Consider the following 23,447-nt stretch of genomic DNA (forward strand, 5'->3'; position numbering starts at 1 on the left):
GGGCAGAGAATGCTAGTATCTGGACTGCAGTAGGGGGTAGTGGATGGGTGCATGGACTTGCCCTTCGCACTCATAGGGTGCCAGGTTGAGAGAGGAATGCTCAAGGTTATTCTGTAGGTTGAGGGGAGTGGGTGGCGAAACCCTAATTTTGGTTATGTGATACTTTTACTAGAAAAAGAGTGAGAGCTCAAACTGTACATAAAACACACACAGCTTAAATTATTAATATTGAAGAACTGATTGCCCGATCATGATAATGTTCTTATAATGTGGCAGTTTTTTCCCAAAAAATGTTAATCACAAAGTGAATTATGTTCAACCTTTTTTCTATTAATTAGGATGAAAAGTGACCAAATAAGTATTTGTTGTTCGGCTATGTAGTAGATATGACAGAAAACTCACACGAGGCATTCAGCATCTCAGCCTCAGAAAACTACAAAAAAAAAAAAAAAAAAATATTTCCATGGTGAAAAAAAGATAAGCTCATTAGGACCAATGAAAATTATCTTTAGCTAGATGCAAAGTGTAATGGAATTATTCTCTATTTTTGGATTTAAGCTCATGTTAATTCTTAAAACATGAACTGATGCTGAAAATCTAACCTTACTTGAACACTTCATGAGCAACTACTGAAGTCTGAAACCATAATTGCCTTGGAACTGCCAACTGGTATGCTTGTAAGCTAGCAACAATATCTCCAACGGTCCCGTCAGGCACTTCGAGGATGGAATCAAACTCTAATCTGAACACTGAAGGTTTAGTTCCCATATATATCTATACCTCCTGTACAATTCAATGCATGTTAAGGACAGTTATGTCAAGGAAGGAGGCAACACTATCAATGTATAGTCAGGTTTTAGATCCACCTGTCACAAGAAACAATGAATTTATTAATAATCTAATTGTAAAATGTTCCAGACATTTATCCACGTATGATCATGACATTTAAAACCAAGCAACAAATTAGAAGCAATTTTAAATCTGTAACCAATTTCAGCAAAATACTGCCCCAATCAGTGCACAAAACTTTGCCAATGCTACTGGAAACTGATCAATTAGCAGCTGACAGTAAAAAATTTTGCACACTAATGCATTACAACCTTGGTATTACAAGGATTTAAGTGAGACATTGGTCTTAATACCAAAAGCAACACCAATGGCAGGAAATTCTCACTGCTTTCTTTAGTTGCTGTTATTGCTGTCTTTATTTGCTGTTAAATTCAAGTTGTGTTAAGGAGAGATGGAGACCCATTGCGGAGGCAAAGTGCAGGCTAAAAACATATAATGCTCATGTATTACAAAATAACAATTTAACACATTTTCTAAAACCAACCTTGAAGAACCCAGTCTCTCTCTGGTTGAGATTTGTCTCCATGGATGCAAGATGCTGGCCACCTGTAATAAGTCCACTGTAATAGTAAATCTCAACAACAAAATTAACATTAATGCAACATCCATTACCATAAATTTCAAAAGATGAACTTTTTTAAATCTTTGAGGCAACAAAATATGCTGATCCAATCTATATATCATACATATTCTTGCTGTGAAGCAACAAAAGTTAACACTGTAACAAACGCCATGTGAAAAATTAAGTGAAAGAAAAATCGCACCGAACAACAGACTATAAAAACAATGTAATACATGTGAAAGTGGGTGTCCACTGCACACTGCAACATCATGTGGTTTCAATCAACAAACATCACTATAGTATGAAGGATTATATATATATATATATATATATATATATATATATATATATATATATATATATATATATATATATATATATAAAAACAGAGGGAAACATTCCACGTGGAAAAAATATATCTAAAAAGAAAGATGATGAGACTTACCAAACAAAAGCACTGGCAGGTCGATAGACACACAAACAAACACAAATATACACACAAAATTCAAGCTTTCGCAACAAACTGTTGCCTCATCAGGAAAGAGGGAAGGAGAGGGAAAGACGAAAGGATGTGGGTTTTAAGGGAGAGGGTAAGGAGTCATTCCAATCCCGGGAGCGGAAAGACTTACCTTAGGGGGAAAAAAGGACAGGTATACACTCGCGCACACACACACATATCCATCCACACATACAGACACAAGCAGACATATTTCTGTATGTGTGGATGGATATGTGTGTGTGTGCGAGTGTATACCTGTCCTTTTTTCCCCCTAAGGTAAGTCTTTCCGCTCCCGGGATTGGAATGACTCCTTACCCTCTCCCTTAAAACCCACATCCTTTCGTCTTTCCCTCTCCTTCCCCTCTTTCCTGATGAGGCAACAGTTTGTTGCGAAAGCTTGAATTTTGTGTGTATATTTGTGTTTGTTTGTGTGTCTATCGACCTGCCAGCGCTTTTGTTTGGTAAGTCTCATCATCTTTCTTTTTAGATATATTTTTCCACGTGGAATGTTTCCCTCTGTTATATATATATATATATATATATATATATATATATATATATATATATATATATATATATATATTATGCAGCCCAAAATTACAGCCACCTAGTGACAGATCAGTGGAAGATTTTCACAACAATCAAAGGGTACTTTTTGTGTGGACAATCATCTGAATATTTTTCAAGCCCAGAAAATGTTAGTGGACCTTCAAAAATTTCAAATTTGAGCTAATGCATTAATTCTTGTGTTTGCTAGAGAGAGTGTGTCTAAGCACCATCACACACAAAATAATACTATCCCAGAACAAAAGAAAACCCCCAAAAGTGCTAATTTCTGTAGGTTAGTGGTTCCCAGAAGTAAGTTCTCTAACAATGTGCTTCAAACCTGATTTGCCTTTATTATTTTATTTTTGTGAAGTCTGCCAAACCTTCACGAAAATAGAAATAAAAACTGTTTATGAATTTTTCATCAATTTTTCTGAATTATATCATTGTTGAAAACAGCCAGGTTTCAAGGGGGAAGAAGATGATTTCAATGGCAGTGCCTTTTTTTAGAGGGCTAAGGAAGGTAAGGAGAATCTGTGTTACCTTTCCTCTATTCCAACTCAAAAGCTAAGCTACAGTACAAGCCTGAGAAGCAAATGTTACCCACACACTACTTCCAGCACTAATAAAAAACTAAATTTACTTTTCAGACTGAATAAGGCACTTGTATCAATGGCTGCTTTACAACTATGGTACAGTAGAAACTGATTGTCTTCATAAAGCATGACAAACCATGTCTGGATAAAACAATGACAGAAATTAGGTTACAGCTGAGAATATCTGAAGAAAATGTGAAGGAATTTCTTTGTAGAAGGAAAAACTCTCAACAACTCCCCGAAGTTCCAGTCTGTATCAAAAAATTTAAGGTTTACAAAATTAATACAATTTAAATTCCATTATCTAAAATTGGTAACTCCTCCCTTTCTCATTCCAAAAATGATTTGAGAGATTGCACTTACAGTTAATGAACTAGTAAAGAAGTATCTGGAATCTGTTCAAAATTAACTAAAGTGACCATTTCAAAATTCTGTGCAAGTCACTTCTATCACTACTTACCCATCACGTCGCATTTTTCTCGTAATTTCATCGACACGCCTCTTTGTTTCTATGAACACTATGCTTTTATTCTCTTTCTCAGCCATTATTTCTTTTAATAGCGTGCTTAACCTGCAAAATATTAACTGGATTACTATCAATAAAATGATTGTCCAACTCCTTATGTGACCACTTATTTATCCTGTAAGATAGTCTAAGCTTTTCGATAACTTAATATAACATTAAAGGACTAGCAAAAAACATTGTAACAGATGTTTGGTAATTATTATAATTTCACCTCACCAGAGAAAAATCACAGAACTTATGAAATTCATTAACACTCGCAAAAATTCCGTAGAACCTAAAAACTGAGAAAAAATATTTACATGCAAACAATGATGAGATTATAATGAAAGCTACCTTTCAATCATCATAACTGCAGAGCTGCATTAAGCTGACACTTCCCATGCTCTATACTGGTGATAGACTTCTGCAAAAGGAGTAATGCTACAATGGGCATCAATGAAATATTTTCCAAATCATTGAAGAAGACCCCTTTAGCAGTATACAAATGAATTACACTGCCTTTTATATGGAAAGTACATAGACAGTCCTATCATTTTACAACCGCTGCAATGTAAGGGACTCTGTAGCTATCAAGAAATACCATTTCTGTTCAATAAACTTTGACATGGATAAATAGCATGTTTGCGTAAGAAGAAAAAGAAGATGATGATTATAACTAGAGTTATAATGTTATAACAACAATCCACCTTGTAAATTTATAGCCGAGTCATTAACACCACAGGTGTTGAACTAGTTGACTGTAAGAACTCTTGAGTAGCCATTCTTTTAACAAATACTCTCAAGAATTTGGGATCATTGAGAAAACTAAATAATTTGTCCTCTATGTCTCCCTCACCCGGGGTTCTGTACCCCTTTTCCAAAACCTCTCCAATACTTTTCCTTCACCCCTTCAACTCTTCTGCCATAAGAAGGAGCCACAGGCTCCCGAAAGTTTGTAAAATTTAAACCCATGTGTGTGTTTTTTCCTTGCCACTTGGTGAGTAGATTTTTTTATCTATCCATTTACATTATATAGATATGTAATTTAATTTGTACAGGGTACCCCACCAGATCTAATTACCTTAATTATTTAGGCACCTTTGTAAAATACCAGTCTGATTAGGCAGTATGATCATATGGTGGAAATATTTATGGAGAAAGGAATCAGGGAGGAATATCAAAATTACAACACCAATGCAAGAACCCTCCAGACACAGAGAGATGCAAAGAAAGTGACTGCAATGCTGGTTCCCATTACACAAAGGTAAGTTTCTTCAAATTAACGTAGGTCTAGATTTTCAGTTAACCGTGTTCCTAGAAAATGCAAATACAGTGATACCTTGCTTAACGTGCACCTCCCATAATGTGCAATTCACATAATGTGCAAAACAAATTATAAAAAAATGACTTGTTTAATGACTGATGTTTCACACAACGAATGATGATTTAGTGTCACAACACCAGCCCTTTGCATGCAGCAGGAAAACATTCAACAACATCAACACCTTCCACTGTCGGCAGCAGCATATGAACTTTGTCTTTCAGTTTTGGTTGAGTGCTCTTTCTGCTACCATCTTAGTGCAGTTTTGAGCACACACTTATCTAAACTTGTGATCACACAGTGTTTTTTTGTGTGCAAATTTTAATAACCTTCGTAGAGATGTCCCCGAAAATACAGCCGCAAGAGACAACCATAAGAGAAAGAAAATTACCTTTGAAATGAAATGTAGAATCATTGATAAACACGAACATTATCTGAGTGTTGCTGATTTAGCACGAACATACAATTGGTCACATCAAATATTTGCACTATCCTCAAGAACAAGGACAAGATTAAGTAGAAAGATGCTTCCTTGCAAGGAAGTGACAAGAGTAAACAACAGTTTCGTATTCTGGACGATGTCGAAAGGTTGCTCACTATATCAATAAATGAAAAGCAACTGCAAGGCGAACTATTAAGAGGAACAACGTTTATGAGAATCCGACAATAATTTGCCAACCTCAAGACAACGGAAGGGTCATTAGCGGGCGAAGAAGTCTATGATTGTTCAGGAAGTTTAAGAAAAATACCAGCATCCATAGCGTTGTGAGGTGCAGCAAAGCAGCCAGCTCAACACAAAGGCAGCAGAGAACTTTATCAGCAACTTCAAAGTGCTCTTAGATTCTGCGTATTATCTGCCGCAACAGGTTTTTAATTGGGACAAGACGGGTCTATCATGAAAAAAGATGCCAAAATGCACCTTTATAACAGCGGAGGAGACCGCACTGCCCCATCACAGACCAATGAAAGACTGCCTCACACTACTAATCTTTTTTGTGTGGATCAATGAAGTGTTTGGCCCTTCAGTGAAAAAATACTTGCTTGAATGAAATCTGCCACTCCAGGTCTTGCTTTTTATGGACGACACTCCTGCCCATTCTCCAGGCCTACAAGACAAACTCCTTGAAGAGTTTTGATTCATCAAGATCCAATTTCTGCCTCCCAACACCACTCCATTAATCCAGCCTATGTACCACCAGATTATTTCTAATTTTAAGAAACTCTACACTAAACGACACATTAAGCATTGCTTTGAATTGACTGAAGCTACCAATCTCTCATTCTTACAGTTTTGGAAATATCAATTCAACATTGTTGCCTACGACAAAATGATAGAAAACGCATGGGAAGGGGTTACAAAGAGAACTCTCCATTCTGTCTGGAAGAGGTTTTGGCCGCAGTGCTTTGTCGAATGTGACTCTGAGGTGTTTGTTTTAGTCAGTACCTGTGGAGCCTGTAGTCAATGAGATAGTGTCTTTGGCCAAAAGCACAAGATTAGAACTGGATAAAAACAATATTGAGGAGTTTGCGGAAGATCAGTCAAGAAATGACCACCAAAGAGCTTAAGAGTTGCAGAGTACGATAAAACTTAGTACTTTTTCTGCATTACATTTTACATTAATTTGTACAGGATAACCTGTTTCGCTTAAAGAGGAGTGTTTCACACTGTGAGTGAGATTCTAAAGTGAATGATGCTGCCTACACAAGGTTCCACTATAGTATCTTTATTTCAAAACACCAATGTTAATGTCAATGGCACTGTTGCTTAACTTTAAAATGGTTATGCTTAACTTTAAAATGGTTATGTTAACTTAGGCTAATACGAGTCCTCAAAGAACTGTAGTCCCTATCTCATTGCTGTAGCACAAAGAGTGGCCACAGAAATAATAAAACAAGCCAACTGCATGAATAGCAAGAAAGGGACATGCAGTGCATAAAATTTGTGACTATCAATTCCAGGTAAACCACAAAAAACTTCTGTGACTGGCATACCTTTCTCTTTTATGCAATACCTAAATATTTAATTTTGGGCTGCCTACAGGAAATCAACCTCATCAACAAGTCAAAATAATGAAGCATCTCTTCACTGTACCTGGACAGTGGAGCAAGTTGAAGTCACCCATGAGGGTGATTTATATTTAACAGGAATGAATTAACAACTAGGATCCTTTTTGAGTGATGGATGTGGAATGGTAGTATGTTTCATTCTCCAGCAATCTATTTTAGCAATACAGAATGTTCCATCCTCCAACACTGCTATCAAAATAAATGTCAGGTGTTGCTCGGAACCTGATGTCTGACAGACGAAACAGACTCATCCAAAACGGGTCTATATTATCCTCCTTATTCATTGTAACTGATACGGTAACAGAATAACATTGAAAAATTTTTGTTGCTGTTCAACTTCATTTCTTTAGCAGTAAGAGTCACCGAGTGCTCATCACAAAATCAGCAACTTAAGTTTTCCTACCCCCATGAACCATTGACCTGGCCGGCGGTGGGGAGGCTTGCGTGCCTCAGCGATACCGATGGCCGTACCGTAGGTGCAACCACAACGGAGGGGTGTCCGTTGAGAGGCCAGACAAACGTGTTGTTCCTGAAAAGGGGCAGCAGCCTTTTCAGTAGTTGCAGGGGCAACAGTCTGGATGATTGACTGATCTGGCCTTGCAACACTAACCAAAACGGCCTTGCTGTGCTGGTACTGCGAACGGCTGGAAGCAAGGGGAAACTACGGCTGTAATTTTTCCCGGGGGCATGCAGCTTTACTGTATGGTTAAATGATGATGGCTTCCTCTTGGGTAAAATATTCCGAGGGGAAATAGTCCCCCATTCGGATCTCCGGGCGGGGACTACTCGAGGACGTCATTATCAGGAGAAAGAAAACTGGCGTTCTACGGATCGGAGCGTGGAATGTCAGATCCCTTAATCGGGCAGGTAGGTTAGAAAATTTAAAAAGGGAAATGGATAGGTTAAAGTTAGATATAGTGGGAATTAGTGAAGTTCGGTGGCAGGAGGAACAAGACTTTTTGGTCAGGTGATTACAGGGTTATACATACAAAATCAAATAGGGGTAATGCAGGAGTAGGTTTAATAATAAATAAAAAAATAGGAGTGCGGGTTAGCTACTAGAAACAGCATAGTGAACGCATTATTGTGGCCAAGATAGACACAAAGCCCATGCCTACTACAGTAGTACAAGTTTATATGCCAACTAGCTCTGCAGATGAAGAAATTGATGAAATGTATAATGAGAAAAAAGAAATTATTCAGGTAGTGAAGGGAGACGAAAATTTAATAGTCATAGGTGACTAAAATTCGAGAGTAGGAAAAGGGAGAGAAGGAAACGTAGGGAGTGAATATGGATTGGGAGAGAGAAATGAAAGAGGAAGCCGCCTGGTAGAATTTTGCACAGAGCATAACTTAATCATAGCTAACACTTGGTTCAAGAATCATAAAAGAAGGTTGTATACATGGAAGAATCCTGGAGATACTAAAAGGTATCAGGTAGATTATATAATGGTAAGACAGAGATTTAGGAACCAGGTTTTAAATTGTAAGACATTTCCAGGGGCAGATGTGGACTCTGACCACAATCTATTGTGTTATGAACTGTAGATTAAAACTGAAGAAACTGCAAAAAGGTGGGAATTTAAGGAGATGGGACCTGGATAAACTGAAAGAACCAGAGGTTGTACAGAGTTTCAGGTAGAGCATATGGGAACAATTGACAGGAATGGAGGAAAGAAATACAGTAGAAGAACAATGAGTAGCTCTCAGGGATGAAGTAGTGAAGGCAGCAGAGGATCAAGTAGGTAAAAAGACGAGGGCTAGTAGAAATTATTGGGTAACAGAAGAAATATTGAATTTAATTGATGAAACGAGAAAATATAAGAACGCAGTAAATTAAGCAGCAAAAGGGAATACAAACGTCTCAAAAATGAGATCGACAGGAAGTGCAAAACGGCTAAGCAGGGATGGCGAGAGGACAAATGTAAGGATGTAGAGGCTTATCTCACTAGGGATAAAATAGATACTGCCTACAGGAAAATTAAAGAGACCTTTGGAGAAAAGAGAACCACTTGTATGAATATCAAGAGCTCAGATGGAAACCCAGTTCTAAGCAAAGAAGGGAAAGCAGAAAGGTGGAAGGAGTATATAGAGGGTCTATACAAGGGCGATGTACTTGAGGACAATATTATGGAAATGGAAGACAATGTAGATGAAGATGAAATGGAAGATATGATACTGCGTGAAGAGTGTGACAGAGCACTGAAAGACCTGAGTTGAAACGAGGCCCCGGTAGTAGACAACATTCCATTAGAACTACTGACGGCCTTGGGAGAGCCAGTCCTGACACTACTCTACCATCTGGTGAGCAAGATGTATGAGACAGGCGAAATACCCTCAGACTTTAAGAAGAATATAATAATTCCAATCCCAAAGAAAGCAGGTGTTGACAGGGGTGAAAATTACCGAACTATCAGTTTAATAAGTCACAGCTGCAAAATACTAATGCAAATTTTTTACAGACAAATGGAAAAACTGGTAGAAGCCGACCTCGGCAGAGATAAGTTTGGTTTCTGCAGAAATGTTGGAACATGTGAGGCAATACTGACCCTATGACTTATCTTAGAAAATGGATTAAGGAAAGGTAAACCTACGTTTCTAGCCTTTGCAGACTTTGAGAAAGCTTTTGACAATGTTGACTGGAATACTCTCTTTCAAATTCTAAAGGTGGCAGGGGTAAAATACAGGGAGCGAAAGGCTATTTACAATTTGTACAGAAACTAGATGGCAGTTATGAGAGTCGAGGGGTATGAAAGGGAAGCAGCGGTTGGGAAGGGAGTGAGACAGGGTTGTAGCGTGTCCCCGATGTTATTCAATCTGTATATTTAGTAAGCAGTAAAGGAAACAAAAGAAAAATTTTGAGTAGGTATTAAAAGCCATGGAGAAGAAATAAAAACTTTGAGGTTCGCCGATGGCATTGTAATTCTGTCAGAGACAGCAAAGGACTTGGAAGAGCAGTTTGAACGAAATGGACAGTGTCTTGAGAGGAGGATATAAGATGAACATCAACAAAAACATAACGATGATAATGGAATGTAGTCGAATTAAGTCGGGTGATGCTGAGGGAATTAGATTAGCAAATGAGACACTTAAAAGTAGTAAAGGAGTTTTGCTATTTGGGGAGCAAAATAACTGAGGATGGTCAAAGTAGAGAGGATATAAAATGTAGACTGGCAATGGCAAGAAAAGCGTTTCCGAAGAATAGAAATTTGTTAACATCAAGTATAGATTTAAGTGTCAGGAAGTCGTTTCTGAAAGTATTTGTACGGACTGTAGCCATATATGGAGATGAAACATGGACCATAAATAGTTTGGACAAGAAGAGAATAGAAGCTTTCGAAATGTGGTGCTACAGAAGAATGCTGGAAGATTAGATGGGTAGATCACATAACTAATGAGGAGGTATTGAATAGAATTGGGGAGAAGAGGAGTTTGTGGCACAACTTGCCAAAAGGAAGGGACCAGTTGGTAGGACATGTTCTGAGGCATCAAGGGATCACAAATTTACATTGGAGGGCAGCGTGGAGAGTAAAAATCGTAGAGGGAGACCAAGAGATGAATACACTAAGCAGATTCAGAAGGATGTAGGTTGCAGTAAGTACTGCGAGATGATGAAGCTTGCACAGGATAGAGTAGCATGGAGAGCTGCATCAAATCAGTCTCAGGACTGAAGACAACAACAACAACAACAACAACAACAACGACGTTACATTTTGACACCAGCCACAAATACAAAGGCTTTGACACCAGCCATCATTACAAGAGCTGACACTCCCATCCTCCCTTTTTAATGGTTTCTTAATTTCCATTGTTTACAGTAAGCGTATCTATCTATCTATCTATCTATCTATCTATCTATCTCCATCCCTTCTTAGTATTAACTACAGGGGACAATAATGATAATAGCATACAGCAAAAATCAAAAGTTTCGTGAAAACACTGCTATGCAGATGAAAGGAAGCTCCTAAAAGAGATTATGAATTTCGTAAATTTTAAACTGTACTCTGTTGCATTTTTAAGTTTAAGAGATGACACCTCCATTTCTGAAGATTACGTACTAGATATCCTTTATTCGGAACATTTAACTTAGTCCAGAAACAAAAATTTATATATACGTACTTCTGCTCCTTTTCATACTCTTGGCAGACATCGATTATCTGAAGAATGTTATGATTTGCTGATAACTGGAGTGAGCCAACATTAATCTGTGTGTAGTCTTTGAGAAATTCTTCTGCTAAATTTCTGACATCTTTTGGCCACGTTGCAGACCACATCAATGTCTGTCTATCAGGCTGCAATTATAAACATTAATTAATGCAACAAATTAAACTTTAAATACATTTATCAATTTTTTATAATAATGTTGTCATACCTGCTTTCCACTTAACTAAATTGACAAATTTCAAATGAATGTTCGTTTAAGCATCACATGGGTATTTATCACAATTGGATTATTCAGTGTGTCAATTTTCATCATAATATTGCTCAGATTTGCAAATTTTTCAGTTTGAGATTCCAAATTTATGAACCAATTTTTTGTGATGTGTAAGAACAAGTTTTACTTTACTAGCCTCAATGGTCACTTATGGCATTTTTGTGTTGGCAATCTACTTCTTATTAGTAACAGGAAATTGAGGCATAAACAATAACAAACAACAAAACAGTGGTTTTTACAAAAATCAGAAAAATTGGCATTTTCATCATAACCCAGGTAAAAATCTTATAAATATGAAGACAGCAGTTTACTAATACTGGTAATTGATAGTTATCTGATGTTGAAATTGGAACTTGTTTTGGTTCTGAAGACTGAGCCACATATAATGACCACGCACTTCCTATTTAAAAACTGATGCCTACATGTGCCGTCAGCCAGTAAAAAAGCTCCATCCACCGAAGTCAAATTTCCTGACCCTTTTGTACAACACATCGTACAAAAAATTTCACATTTTGGGTGATGTTTAGTGCTATACACTAATTAAAGTGCATATATCTACACTACAAAAAGCATAAATACAAAAACCACCACATACAACACCAGCTTTTTCAGAAACGTAAGACAACATTTTGGTACATTGTTTCATCACTAGGACTACATTACATATCAGGTAGTCACTACACATTTCACAAAATCATAAAAATAAATTTGTGTTCTTAAAGCAGAAGTGCCATATTTGACTTTTTTTTAAATTTGCATTTATATCTTATGAAAATATGCATTTTAGCTTAAGCGCAGAAATAAAGGTATCTCCAAAATGTAGTGTTCTTTCTATGATTTGTTGCGCAAAAGTTTTGAGAAGTACAAGGGTGGCTTCATAAGTCTGGTAACTTTCAACTAAAGAATGGAACATTTTTGTTGTGATTTAATGGTTGATAATCTCAATTATTGCAACGATCGTATAAAGAATTTCAACAATGTACAGCACCAGTTCATTGTTGACAGCCAACTGAGCTGAAGACCATTTATTCCTTTATTAACGAATTTAAACAGTCAGACAAGCGAGAGGGAGGGGGGCACGCTCCAGCCTATAAAGGCACATTTGCATGCCGAGCGTGAGTTTCCGCGGAAACGCGAAATATTAATTAAATAAATAATCAGTGACTAATAAATAAAGCCTATGGCACACAACTGCAGCGCTGTGTCGCTGATAAAGACAAAAGAATAATTACGTTACTCTTATGTCTGTTTAAGAGAAGAGAGAGCTCAGGTAGAAGTGGTGCGAGAAGCACGTATTTTATTTTATTGTCTGGCACACCGCCATATTTTCATGTTATAGAAGAATACTGCGAGTTGCAACCACACTAGGCACTCGATTCCGTAATGAATTTATATTTATAAAAGTAAGGAGGATTATGAACTGTAGGCTATTTCATTGAATATATCTGATTTAACTAACTGTGTAACTTTTTTATGTTTAGTAGACAATCACCTCTGTACGACGTATTGGCATGGCTGGCAAATCATTGTAATATTGAGATTAGATCATGAGTCCGTACCTACCGCAGCAGTCTTTGGAAACGATTTAATTACGAAGTCCGATTATTTCAGTTTTATTTCACGGTCAACTACGAGTTACATTGCCTTTTCCAAATAGCCATTGTCAAGCGTCTGATACCGAATAATTAAACATCCACGTTCCAGATAAGCAAATACCAATTACAACCAATCATCATACATACAGAATAATTAATCATTAATATTTTATTCCATTTTATTTTTATTTATTTTATAAGCCGTCTAATAGAAGTCACCAAAAATTTGACTATTAAAAAACCCGTGATGTCGTAATGCAAGACTGCAGAATAAAAATTCATGACATTGCTGAGATTGTCAGCATCTCAACTGCACAAGTGCATATTATCCTACACGGATAATTGGCTGTGAAGAAGCTGTGTGCCACCCCTTTTCACCAGGCTTAGTTCCGGGTAACTTCTTCCTCTCCCCTAACTTTAAACTTTGGTTGCTGGGAAGAAATTGTCATCAAATTAAGTGATAGTTGCAGTAAACAAGCATTTTGCAGTGTTAGAAAGAAACTATTTTTTCAATGGGATGAAAAACCTGGAGGGTCACTGGATCAAGTATATATCCCTGAAAGGAGGCTCTCTAGAATTAAGGCCACACACTGCGGTTTTTGTGTGTGTGTGTGTGTGTGTGTGTGTGTGTGTGTGTGTGTGTGTGTGTGTGCGCGCGCGCGCGTGCGAGTGTGTGGTCTATTTTTGGCAAAGGCCTTCCTTGTTGGCCAAAAGCTAACTTTCTGTCAGTCCCTTTGTTGTGCCTTTCTGCAGCTCAGCATCTCTGCTATATGCAGGGTGTATACGTGGCCAACGAAAAAAAAAAAAAAATTACTGGGTTTCCTGGTTAAAAATACACTTTCTCCCGGGTGAAAATACACTTTTTCCGTGTTAAGTGACAGTATACTCTTCCTCGGCACTGTAAAACTCATCAATTCTTTGAATGTTTAAATTTTTATATACCGACGTTTTGAAAGACCCTTGATGTGCAGCAACACGTACGCTGCATATTTCCATATTACGAAGTTATAAATTTGAATTCCACCGAACACCTTATGTCACTTTCCGAAGCATTGAAATCGAGACTGCAAGGCGCTTTTGTAAGCTAGTCATAGCACATTGTCACGTGATCTCGCCAGCTGATAACAGCACAGACACTTTATGTAGTAAGCCCATAGCAGGATCACTCTTAAGTAGCGCAAACACACAAATGAGAAAAGTTAATGGTTTAAATTAATATACATAGCATACATATATAATATTGGTCTATAAGATTAACAAGCTGGAAGAGAAGCTAAGCTTCTACATATGATGTTGATCTTTTTTGCGCGTGTTACACTTTAAGATACATCACACAAATGTGCCAGTAAAATTTTTAATAACGACTTAAATGTTTGATGTTCTGGGCTCAAAATTCTTCTAAATGGTCGTCCTCAAAGAGCTGATTTTTAAATGAGAGTCAAACGTTTTGTGATTTAAGTAATTCATCGTACATTCTCGCACGTAGTTCATCTTGTGTAATAGGAAATTGGGTTTGAATGTAACGCTTTTCAAACCACCATTCGCAGTATTTTCCTGCGAACTGTTAGAAATAGGTTCGTTTCAGCAGTTGGGAAAGAGCTCCAAATAATAGGCGTCACCGCGTTTACGCAGCTACGATGACGCAGGAAGCCCATATGTTCGTACGTGTGAAACATTAAAAGATCTTACATTATGTCATAAAAGAAACAAGATATCGCAGGATACTTCAAGAGTATCGGAATTTCGTGAACCATGCTAAAATGCATAATTCGGCTTAAAATGCACATTCATATGTCCAGAGTCGTATGTAAATTTTCTTGGAGTACCAGTACTGTATTATCCCATGTTTGGTTCTTTATTATGGCATAATGCCATACGTGCACTTGAAATGCAGTGAACAGTTGAAACTAGCCAATAGTGTGAAATTAAACACTTTGTTTCAAATATAACAGAAAAGATTAATGAAAGCAAAATCTCTTTAGCAAACCGACAAAAATAACTTCACTGTTCTGCAAGGCGATTAATGCTTGACTGTCAGGAAGGTGGAAATAAAATCTAAAACTAATAACTTATTTTAGCCTTCCGTAATTAAGCAATCGTATTTTAATTCATTTGATAACTCCCGGCCGCAAAAATCCGTTTGTTATGATTTAACATGAGAGCAATAAACTAAGAGGAAACAACAGAATCACTGAACGTAAACGCAGGTCACGTGGAGACAATCCATCTCCCCACTACAACTCAGACTGTTCTGGGGATCAGCGCCAGATTTACTACATTTCTGAACCGGGGGCAATATTAAGTAGTGGCGCCCAGCCATACTTCTGTAACCAGAAGCGAAAGAATGTACTACTCATACGCGACTCAACTGCGATTGCGCAAGAGCCCGCCCCCACAGCTCAAACGAATCTAATTTAAACAGTTGTCACGTCACGGTCATCGGAGGCAATTTGTTGTTAGGAAGCATTGCATATTCTTCCTAAAGCCTTTGGCCGGCCGAGGTGGCCAACCGGTTCTAGGCGCTACAGCCTGGAACCGCGCGACAGCTACGGTCGCAGGTTCGAATCCTGCCTCGGGCATGGATGTGTGTGATGTCCTTAGTTTAGTTAGGCTTAAGTAGTTCTAAGTTTTAGGGGACTGATGACCCCAGATGTTAAGTCCCATAGTGCTGAGAGCCCAGCCTAAAGCCTTTTTGACACACTTCACTGTTGGCAGACGCTTGTATGAGCACTGTGTTTTGTTGTTCTATATGGCGCATTTCCTTTGCAACTTTAGTTGCATTTTAGTTTTTTTTCCCCTCGTTCATGTTTTGTTGCTGCAGTATTATTCTGCAATAGCGGGGTACAGTAATATCCTTCGTTAGAGTATTGGTTCTTACCAGTCAAAATCACAAAAATTTAGCTAAACAATGAAAAATTCCCGGAATTCTGAAAAATTCACGGGTTTCTCCCGGATGAAAAAATTCCCAGGTTTTTCCTGGATCTCCTGGTTGACCCGGGTCGTATACACCCTGTATATGGTGAGTAGCATCTATCATTTTCTTGATATTGTTGTATTCCCTCCTGAAATTTCCGTTGTTTGCGAATTAAGGTGACTTGTTTACAAAACAAACATTTTTTCTTGCTTATCAAATAATGTTCGTAACACTGGCAGATAAAATTTTTATATCTATTCCAAGAAAACAGACTGAAGATGCATTCTTTATAATGGGAAAGGAATGTTTAATCATTAAACTAGCAGACTGTTGAAAAAACCTCAAGTACTTCAGACAGAAGTGGAGGAAACAATGAAATGCATTGGACTGCACCTTTGAACTAGGCTGCCAACTCTTACAGTAAAAGACACAAGTGTGTGTTCACAGCAGTAAGTTACTATTTCAACGATATGATGAACTCTATTAAAGATGAAATGGCAAAGATCCTGTTACGTATACCTGGAATGTCAGGTATCTGCAGAGTAGATATTGTGAAGCGATACAAACCTCTGCTGAGGACAGGGGGCAGTTTTCACAATATCCAGGGTGACCCCTTCACCTTGACCACCTCAAATAAACCACTAACCAGAAGCTAAATAAGATATGCATCAAGCAAATTATGTTTAGTACCAGGGGGGATACTTACCAACATAACAGTCTTGTTTGTAACTGTTTGTTATGAAGAAATGAAGGGCAATGAGTCTTTACATGATCTTAAAAATGTAACACAAAACTGACTCTCTTATTAGCACACAGTGCAAGTATCCAGGGAGCCATAAACACAAACTGGTATTTCACTTAACAGTCTACAGCAATTATGGGTTTTTAATTGTAGACTGCCTCTCCTGTACACAATTTATCATTTAAAAGCACTACAGAATTGTAGTACATCTATTAGTATTCTAAATATGACACTACTGCAATTAATGTTCTGCTACCTGACATTCTCCACAGCATTTCTATCTTATCTTTGTTGGCGTATACAGCACTTGCACAAAGCTTCAACTGAAGACAGTTTACTGAGTGAACAGGGCACATTTTCCTTGTGTTTATATTTGTTTAGTCTCAACTCTAGCCAATGAGAGAAAAAATGGTTCAAATGGCTCTGAGCACTATGGGACTTAACATCTGAGGTCATCAGTCCCCTAGAACTTAGAACTACTTAAACCTAACTAACCTACGGGCATCACACACATCCATGCCCGAGGCAGGATTCGAACCTGCGACCGTAGCGGTCCCGCGGTTCTTAAGCTCGTAGAACCGCTCAGCAACACCGGCCGGCGCCAGTGAGAGAGGAACCACCATGGGGTTCTGCGATCAAGCAACATCCCTCACAATTCTCAACCTTTCCTCATTTGACTCCACAGCAGTACATTCAAAGCAGAATCTATGTAATATTTAATACAACGACAGTACATTTCCTTGTATAATTAACAGTTAAAGTCTCTTAGAATTCCCTGACAGTAAAATCAATTTCCTTGAGAATTTCTATTTTCCAGGTGTCACCATCCTGATTAATTACTTAACACAAGCCTGCACCCTCCCCCCAAAAAAAGCTCTCGAGTAGCAGTTCAAAGCTGCCCGTCCTACCACCAATATCAGTAACACAAATTGAGAGCACTAAGGATGTTTCGTAACTTTTCTTCAATCTACATGCTTTTAAGATACTGAACCAAGAGAAAAACTTATTTAAATGTCACTCAGTATGTTGAGAACAGAGATCTCAGAACCTAGACAAAACAGACACTGGATGATCAAAGTTCTCTCAGATTTACTTTACCTCCCATCAGCATAAACAGCCTGCTACTGGAAACAACAGGGTTCTGCCAAGATAAGGAGGTTCAACCATATGTTGACTAATTAAACATAATCAACTAAAATAAAACTATGCCATCAAAAAACACGTCACAAAGAAGGCATGTACGTCCACCTCATTACAATACAGGTGTATAAAACACACTGTTTGTGAACAGAAATAACTCCAAGGAAATCATCTTCAGTTATCAGCTAAGTAATTTTTTAGTAAATTTCGTACTAGTAATCTCCAGACTCAGTTGCAGATTCCGTTAAGACATAATCTATGAGACTGTTCATAATACTCTTCTCCCAAAGGTATATCATGTGGACAAATCACAAGCTTTGGTAAGAGACTGTACAAGTCAGCAGCAGAATACTGGTTGTGTGTAGTCCATACTGCTGGTGCTGCTGTCTGTCCCTTTCATATGCTTTAGCCTTTGACAGAGACCCATATCCCTGTAACTTTGCATGTCATGTGAAAATTGTCTAGGTGGAGACAGTAGCAGAGAACAACAGTAACAAATGACTGTCATGCCAAGGAATTCTATGCACTGGAGCATGATTGTCCACTAATGTTTTCACATTTCACAGATCTCAAGGTGGTCATGCAACAGACATCCGAGGTGCCCGTTTGGCATTGGCCATTGATTTGTTCTTTTCACTTTTTGGGACTTTTCGTGGAAGTGATAGTGTGAGAACTTTCTTGCAAATAGATTAGATAAGATTATTATTCATTCCATAGACCCACAAAAGAGCGGATCCTCCTGGATGTGGAACATGTCAAACACTTTACAAAAATGAAATTAGAAAAACTCAATTTTTTATGATTCTCAGTTAATAAACAGTAAAATAATGTACATGAATTAAAATTAAACTTCTAATATTTACAGGTTTACTACTTACATCTGCTTTCATTAATCCATCATTCACACAGTAGCTAGTTACTTGGCTATTACACTGTCAAAAATTGAAGTACAATAAATTTTCATCAAAATTGTCTACTGAACTTTTTGAGAAATTCATGGATGGAATAGAAGGAGTTTGCCACCAAAAATTCTTTAAAATTATGTTTAAATTGTGCCTTGTCTGAAACTAAACTCTTAATGGTTGCTGGTAACTTATTGAAAATATGCGTTGCTGAATACTGGCCTCCTTGCTGGGCAAGAATAAGCGATTTTAAATCTCTATGTATTTTGTTCTTATTCCTAGTACTGATACTGTGTACTAAGCAGTTAGTTGGAAAAAGAGATGGATTATTTACAACAAGCTTCATTAAGGAATAAATAAATTGAGAAGCTTTGGTTAGTATGCCCAATTCTTTGAATAGGTTTCGACATGATGTTCTTGGATTTACACTACACATTACTCTTATTATATGCTTCTGTACTCTAAAATTTTTTTTCTCAGATTGTGGAGTTACCCAAAATATAATACGATATGACATAATGGGAGTGAAAATAAGCAAAATATGCCAGTTTTTTTATATCTCCTATGTCCGACATCATACGCATTGAAAACACAGACTTGTTTAGGCGCTTTAGCAGTTCGTTAGTTACGTCGCTCCCATCTGAATTTATTATCAAGTTGTAATCCCAAGAATTTTACACTCTCAACTTCTTTTTCCATGTCGTCATATTTTATACACACACTAGAAGGAAATCTCTTGGAACTTCTGAACTGCATATAGTGGGTCTTTTCAAAGTTAATGACAGTGAATTGGCTATGAACCACTTATTAATGTCAGTAAAAATTTGATTAGCTGCCCTTTCTAAATTTATATTTGATTTACTATTTATTTCAAGGTTTGTATCATCTGCAAATAAGACAAACTTAGCATCTGGTACTGTAACAGATGACAGGTCATTAATATACACAAGAAAAGGTAGTGGACCTAATATGGAACCTTGGGGAACACCACTTTTAATTTCTTCCCAGTCATATGATGTCTGATTGCCTACTGCTGAAATGTTATGTAATGTCACACTGTTTTCTATTAGTAAGATACGACTGAAACCACTTTGCAGCACTACCAGTGATGCCATAATATTTTAATTTACTTAAAGGAATGCTGTGATTCACACATTCAAAAGCCTTTGACAGGTCAGAGAATATGCCAGTTGCCTGTAATTTGTTGTCTAATGAATTAAGGACATATTCACTCCAAGTGTAAATAGCCTTCTCAATATCAGAACTCTTAAGAAATCCAAACTGTGACTTTCACAGTTTGTTATTTTGTCTAAGGTGCTTAAGTAGACACTTGAACATAACCTTTTCAAAGATTTTTGAAAAATGTGGCAAAAGTAAGGTAATTTGACAGCATTTCTTTGTCCCCTTTCTTGTGGACAGGTATAACTTCAGCATATTTAAGCCAGTCCAGGAATGTTCCTGTGGTAAGTGATTGATTACACAAATAACTTACCATATGACTAAGCTCACATGAACACTTATTAACTTTGTTGATATGTTATCATAACCACTAGAATGCTTTGATTTCAGTGACTTTATGATGGATTCTATTTCTTTGGGTGAAGTAAGCGTCAATTCCATTTTACTGAGGATTGCTTGTGTGCACTGGTCTCAGATATTCCATTGCATTTTTTTACTGAACCTGACAACCCCCCGCTATCAGTAACAGACAAAAGACTTGTTTAAATGGTTTGTAACACAACATGCATTTTTTTTACTAGGGTTTCATTTATTTTTAGAGCTATTTGTTCCTCCTAATTTCTGGTCCTACCTGTCTCCGACTTAACTATATTCCATTGACACAGATCTTCACTAGTATCAAGTTCTCACAGAAATATCTTTTGTGTTCTGTACCTGTTAATGAATGGTTAATGTTTATAGCACACAAGTGTCTATATTTTGCATGCTATTTCAGCCGATTTGCTCTCAAACATAGAAAAATAATTTGTTTGGGTGGTTGCCGCATTAGCCGCCCCAACATTGGTGACCCTGACAAGATTGGCCCTGCTTCTCTTGGAAAAGGTTCAATGATTCCGTGCAGCAAAGATTGAGAAAGTTCAACAATACACACTGCAAACCAAGATTGCCATTCCATTTTCCACACATAAATGGCATCCTTGTCTTTTCAACCACTGCATAACAGCACCAGCAGTACATGGAGGTTTTAAAAAGCTTAGAACAGCATGGTGTGGTGTTAAATACTGCAAAGTGTGTTTTTGGTTAACCACCTTCTTACGCCATCTAATTTCATCAGCAGGGTCACTGCACTAACTGATAAGACAGAAGCAATCATGAAGCTCTCATGATCAGAAAACTATCTAAGAACTATGACCTCCCTTGGCAATGCTGAATTTCGAATGAAACAGCAAGTTTTACTGTTACCAGTCACGGTTTAATTTATATAACACGTCTCTAAGATTTAAACCTCCACCAGGTGGATTTATTTACATTAATATGGCATGTGTGTTGTTTTACGATTTTGGATGATATGTGGTATTATCCAGTGCAAGAACAGAGCACTATTTCAGAACATGGTTCTGTTAAGGTCTTTGACTAGAAACCTGACACTTATGTGCAAATAAAACAATAAAAATAAAATACCTCCAGTGGTCACAGGATCCTTTCCCTACAGTAATAGACTGCATATAAAACTGGTAATACATTGTGAACAAAGTGGTGTCTAGAAACTGATAGATGCGTAAGAACACACAGCAAAACAAACATTATTTCAAAGTGCTACGATACAGAAAAACAGAACTATTATTTCAGAGTTAGTCAACGTACTGTGGAGATCTCTGATGGAATAGATGAGATTAATTATCTCAAGTGGTACACTAATAAATTTCTGTTCGTTAACACAGGTTTTGCACACATGTATGCAATCAGGTGACATAAAAAAAAATTAAGTGTAATAATTGTGTTTCCATCAGTGTCAACATTATACATGAAACAGATGATGGAAGGAATGCCAGGAGAGCAAAGTTTTAGTTACACCAGAGCCGTGTACTTGTTAAACTTACATCTGTTACATGTCGTACCTAAGTATGTGTGAAAATAATAAACTCTTAAGCAATTAAAGATATTCAGATAGATATATTCTTCACAATATAAACAGACATACGTACTATCAGGATGACATGAAGGGCGAACTGTCATTTTTGGGTGCATACACTGAATTATTAAGAGTCACATGGAGGATAGAGTGCAAGCATGCACATGAACTCAGGCTGTTTTCGTTGGTGTATGTATGTTTCAAAGCTTTAGATTGGATATGTAGGATGTTGAAACTTATAATGTTAGTGGGGTACTTTGTTTCATGCGGATGAAAGTCTATTTGGTAATTGCATGTCTAATCAACACAGTGATTTTACTCACCACCTCAGATTTTGATGAAACTTGGCACAAAGCTACACTACATATAGATTAACAGAAATACCTACTTTTATTAAAATCTGTTGACCCATTTTAAAAATATAACAATGAGAAATCACAAAAAAAACCAATACACTGCCGTAACTTCAAACTGATACAGCAACTCTACTAATTAAGCAAAAATGTTGGGAGAGGTTATTTTGCAGCATTTTCCACACACTTTCCTATATACACAACACAATGTGTGTTCAAGATGATTTTTTAAAAATGATATGTAACGCTTCACATTATTAACTATTTCCCAAATATAAAAGTGCCACTGTCATGGGTTCATACCTCTATAAAATTTCAAAATTCACATTTCACAAAAAATTAACATTTTTGTAAAATTTATAGATTCAACCAGAAACAGTTTCATTCTTAAGGGGAGTCAGAACGCAAAAAATTAATTTTTTTCACATTTTCGGGTTTTTATCCAATTATAAAATTTGCAATTTTCAGAATTTTATATATATAGCTCACATGGGAAGTAAACGTTTCCTATCCAAAGCTAGAGTGGTTTCTGAAATACAGGAAAGCCAAGCCCCTAATTTAACATTGTAAAGATAGGGCGTTCGAACTCCTCTTAATGTACCTATATACACATTCAAATTTAATGTTAACACACACATTCCACATGTCACTAGCAAAACCATATTTAACATCTGCATTTTAAGATTGAACTTGTTAAAATGCTTATTTTGTTTTTACAGTTTCATCCACAGGAATTTTACCTGTTGGCGTTACTGGGTTTACCTTATAAAGAATATAATTTATAGATACCACAGAATATCTGGTTTTATAGGATATGCAAAAGACAGTGATGGGCCAGCTGGGTGAAGGAAAGTAAGTAACTTCTCCAAGATAATCTTTTGTTAAAATGTAAGCTAACCACCATTTCTTGTCATAAACAGTGAAATATCCACCAATGTCTTTCTGCAATGTCTGCTGCACCTGAAAAAGTCTTTACCAATAATTCTGATGTAGTTGACACTATCAGTATAAAAGCATGTAACTTCTGTGTTCCATTCATGGAAGCAGACAGACTAAAGCACACTTCCATAAATCGCTCAATTTCAATGTACTCTTGTGTTGAAAACTCGACATGTACAGATGTAGTGTTTTTAACTGCCCAATCAAAAATTTGTTGTGGAGTACAAATTTGGTTGTTATGCAGCCTCCGCAGCCATGCTTTTCTTGTTAATCTCTTAACAGTGCCACCAACACCATCACAATGCATTACAAAAAAAGCAGCAGCATTCTATTCAATGCCAAAATTATCTTTGTGGAAGCACAAGTTTACAAAATTCTTTTTATTCTTGTA

The 23,447-nt window shown here is 37.1% G+C and overlaps 1 protein-coding gene across 4 annotated transcripts in view; it reads right to left on the reverse strand.

The window, feature by feature from the left end:
• Positions 1-23,447, reverse strand: part of LOC126253079 (probable ATP-dependent RNA helicase DDX17) — a 76,018-nt gene that overhangs the window by 18,446 nt on the left and 34,125 nt on the right. For all 4 annotated transcript variants that reach the window (XR_007545893.1, XM_049954174.1, XM_049954175.1 and 1 more), the window contains exons 7-9: positions 11,065-11,237; positions 3,513-3,623; positions 1,334-1,395 (exon numbers count right to left, since the gene is read on the reverse strand). Coding sequence is in view for 3 of the 4 variants with exons in the window: in XM_049954174.1 (XP_049810131.1) it covers positions 1,334-1,395; positions 3,513-3,623; positions 11,065-11,237 (346 nt within the window). In the remaining variant the exon portion in view is untranslated. The remainder of the gene's footprint in view (positions 1-1,333; positions 1,396-3,512; positions 3,624-11,064; positions 11,238-23,447) is intronic.

This window comes from Schistocerca nitens, chromosome 4, assembly GCF_023898315.1.
Source record: "Schistocerca nitens isolate TAMUIC-IGC-003100 chromosome 4, iqSchNite1.1, whole genome shotgun sequence".
Lineage (NCBI taxonomy): Eukaryota > Metazoa > Arthropoda > Insecta > Orthoptera > Acrididae > Schistocerca > Schistocerca nitens.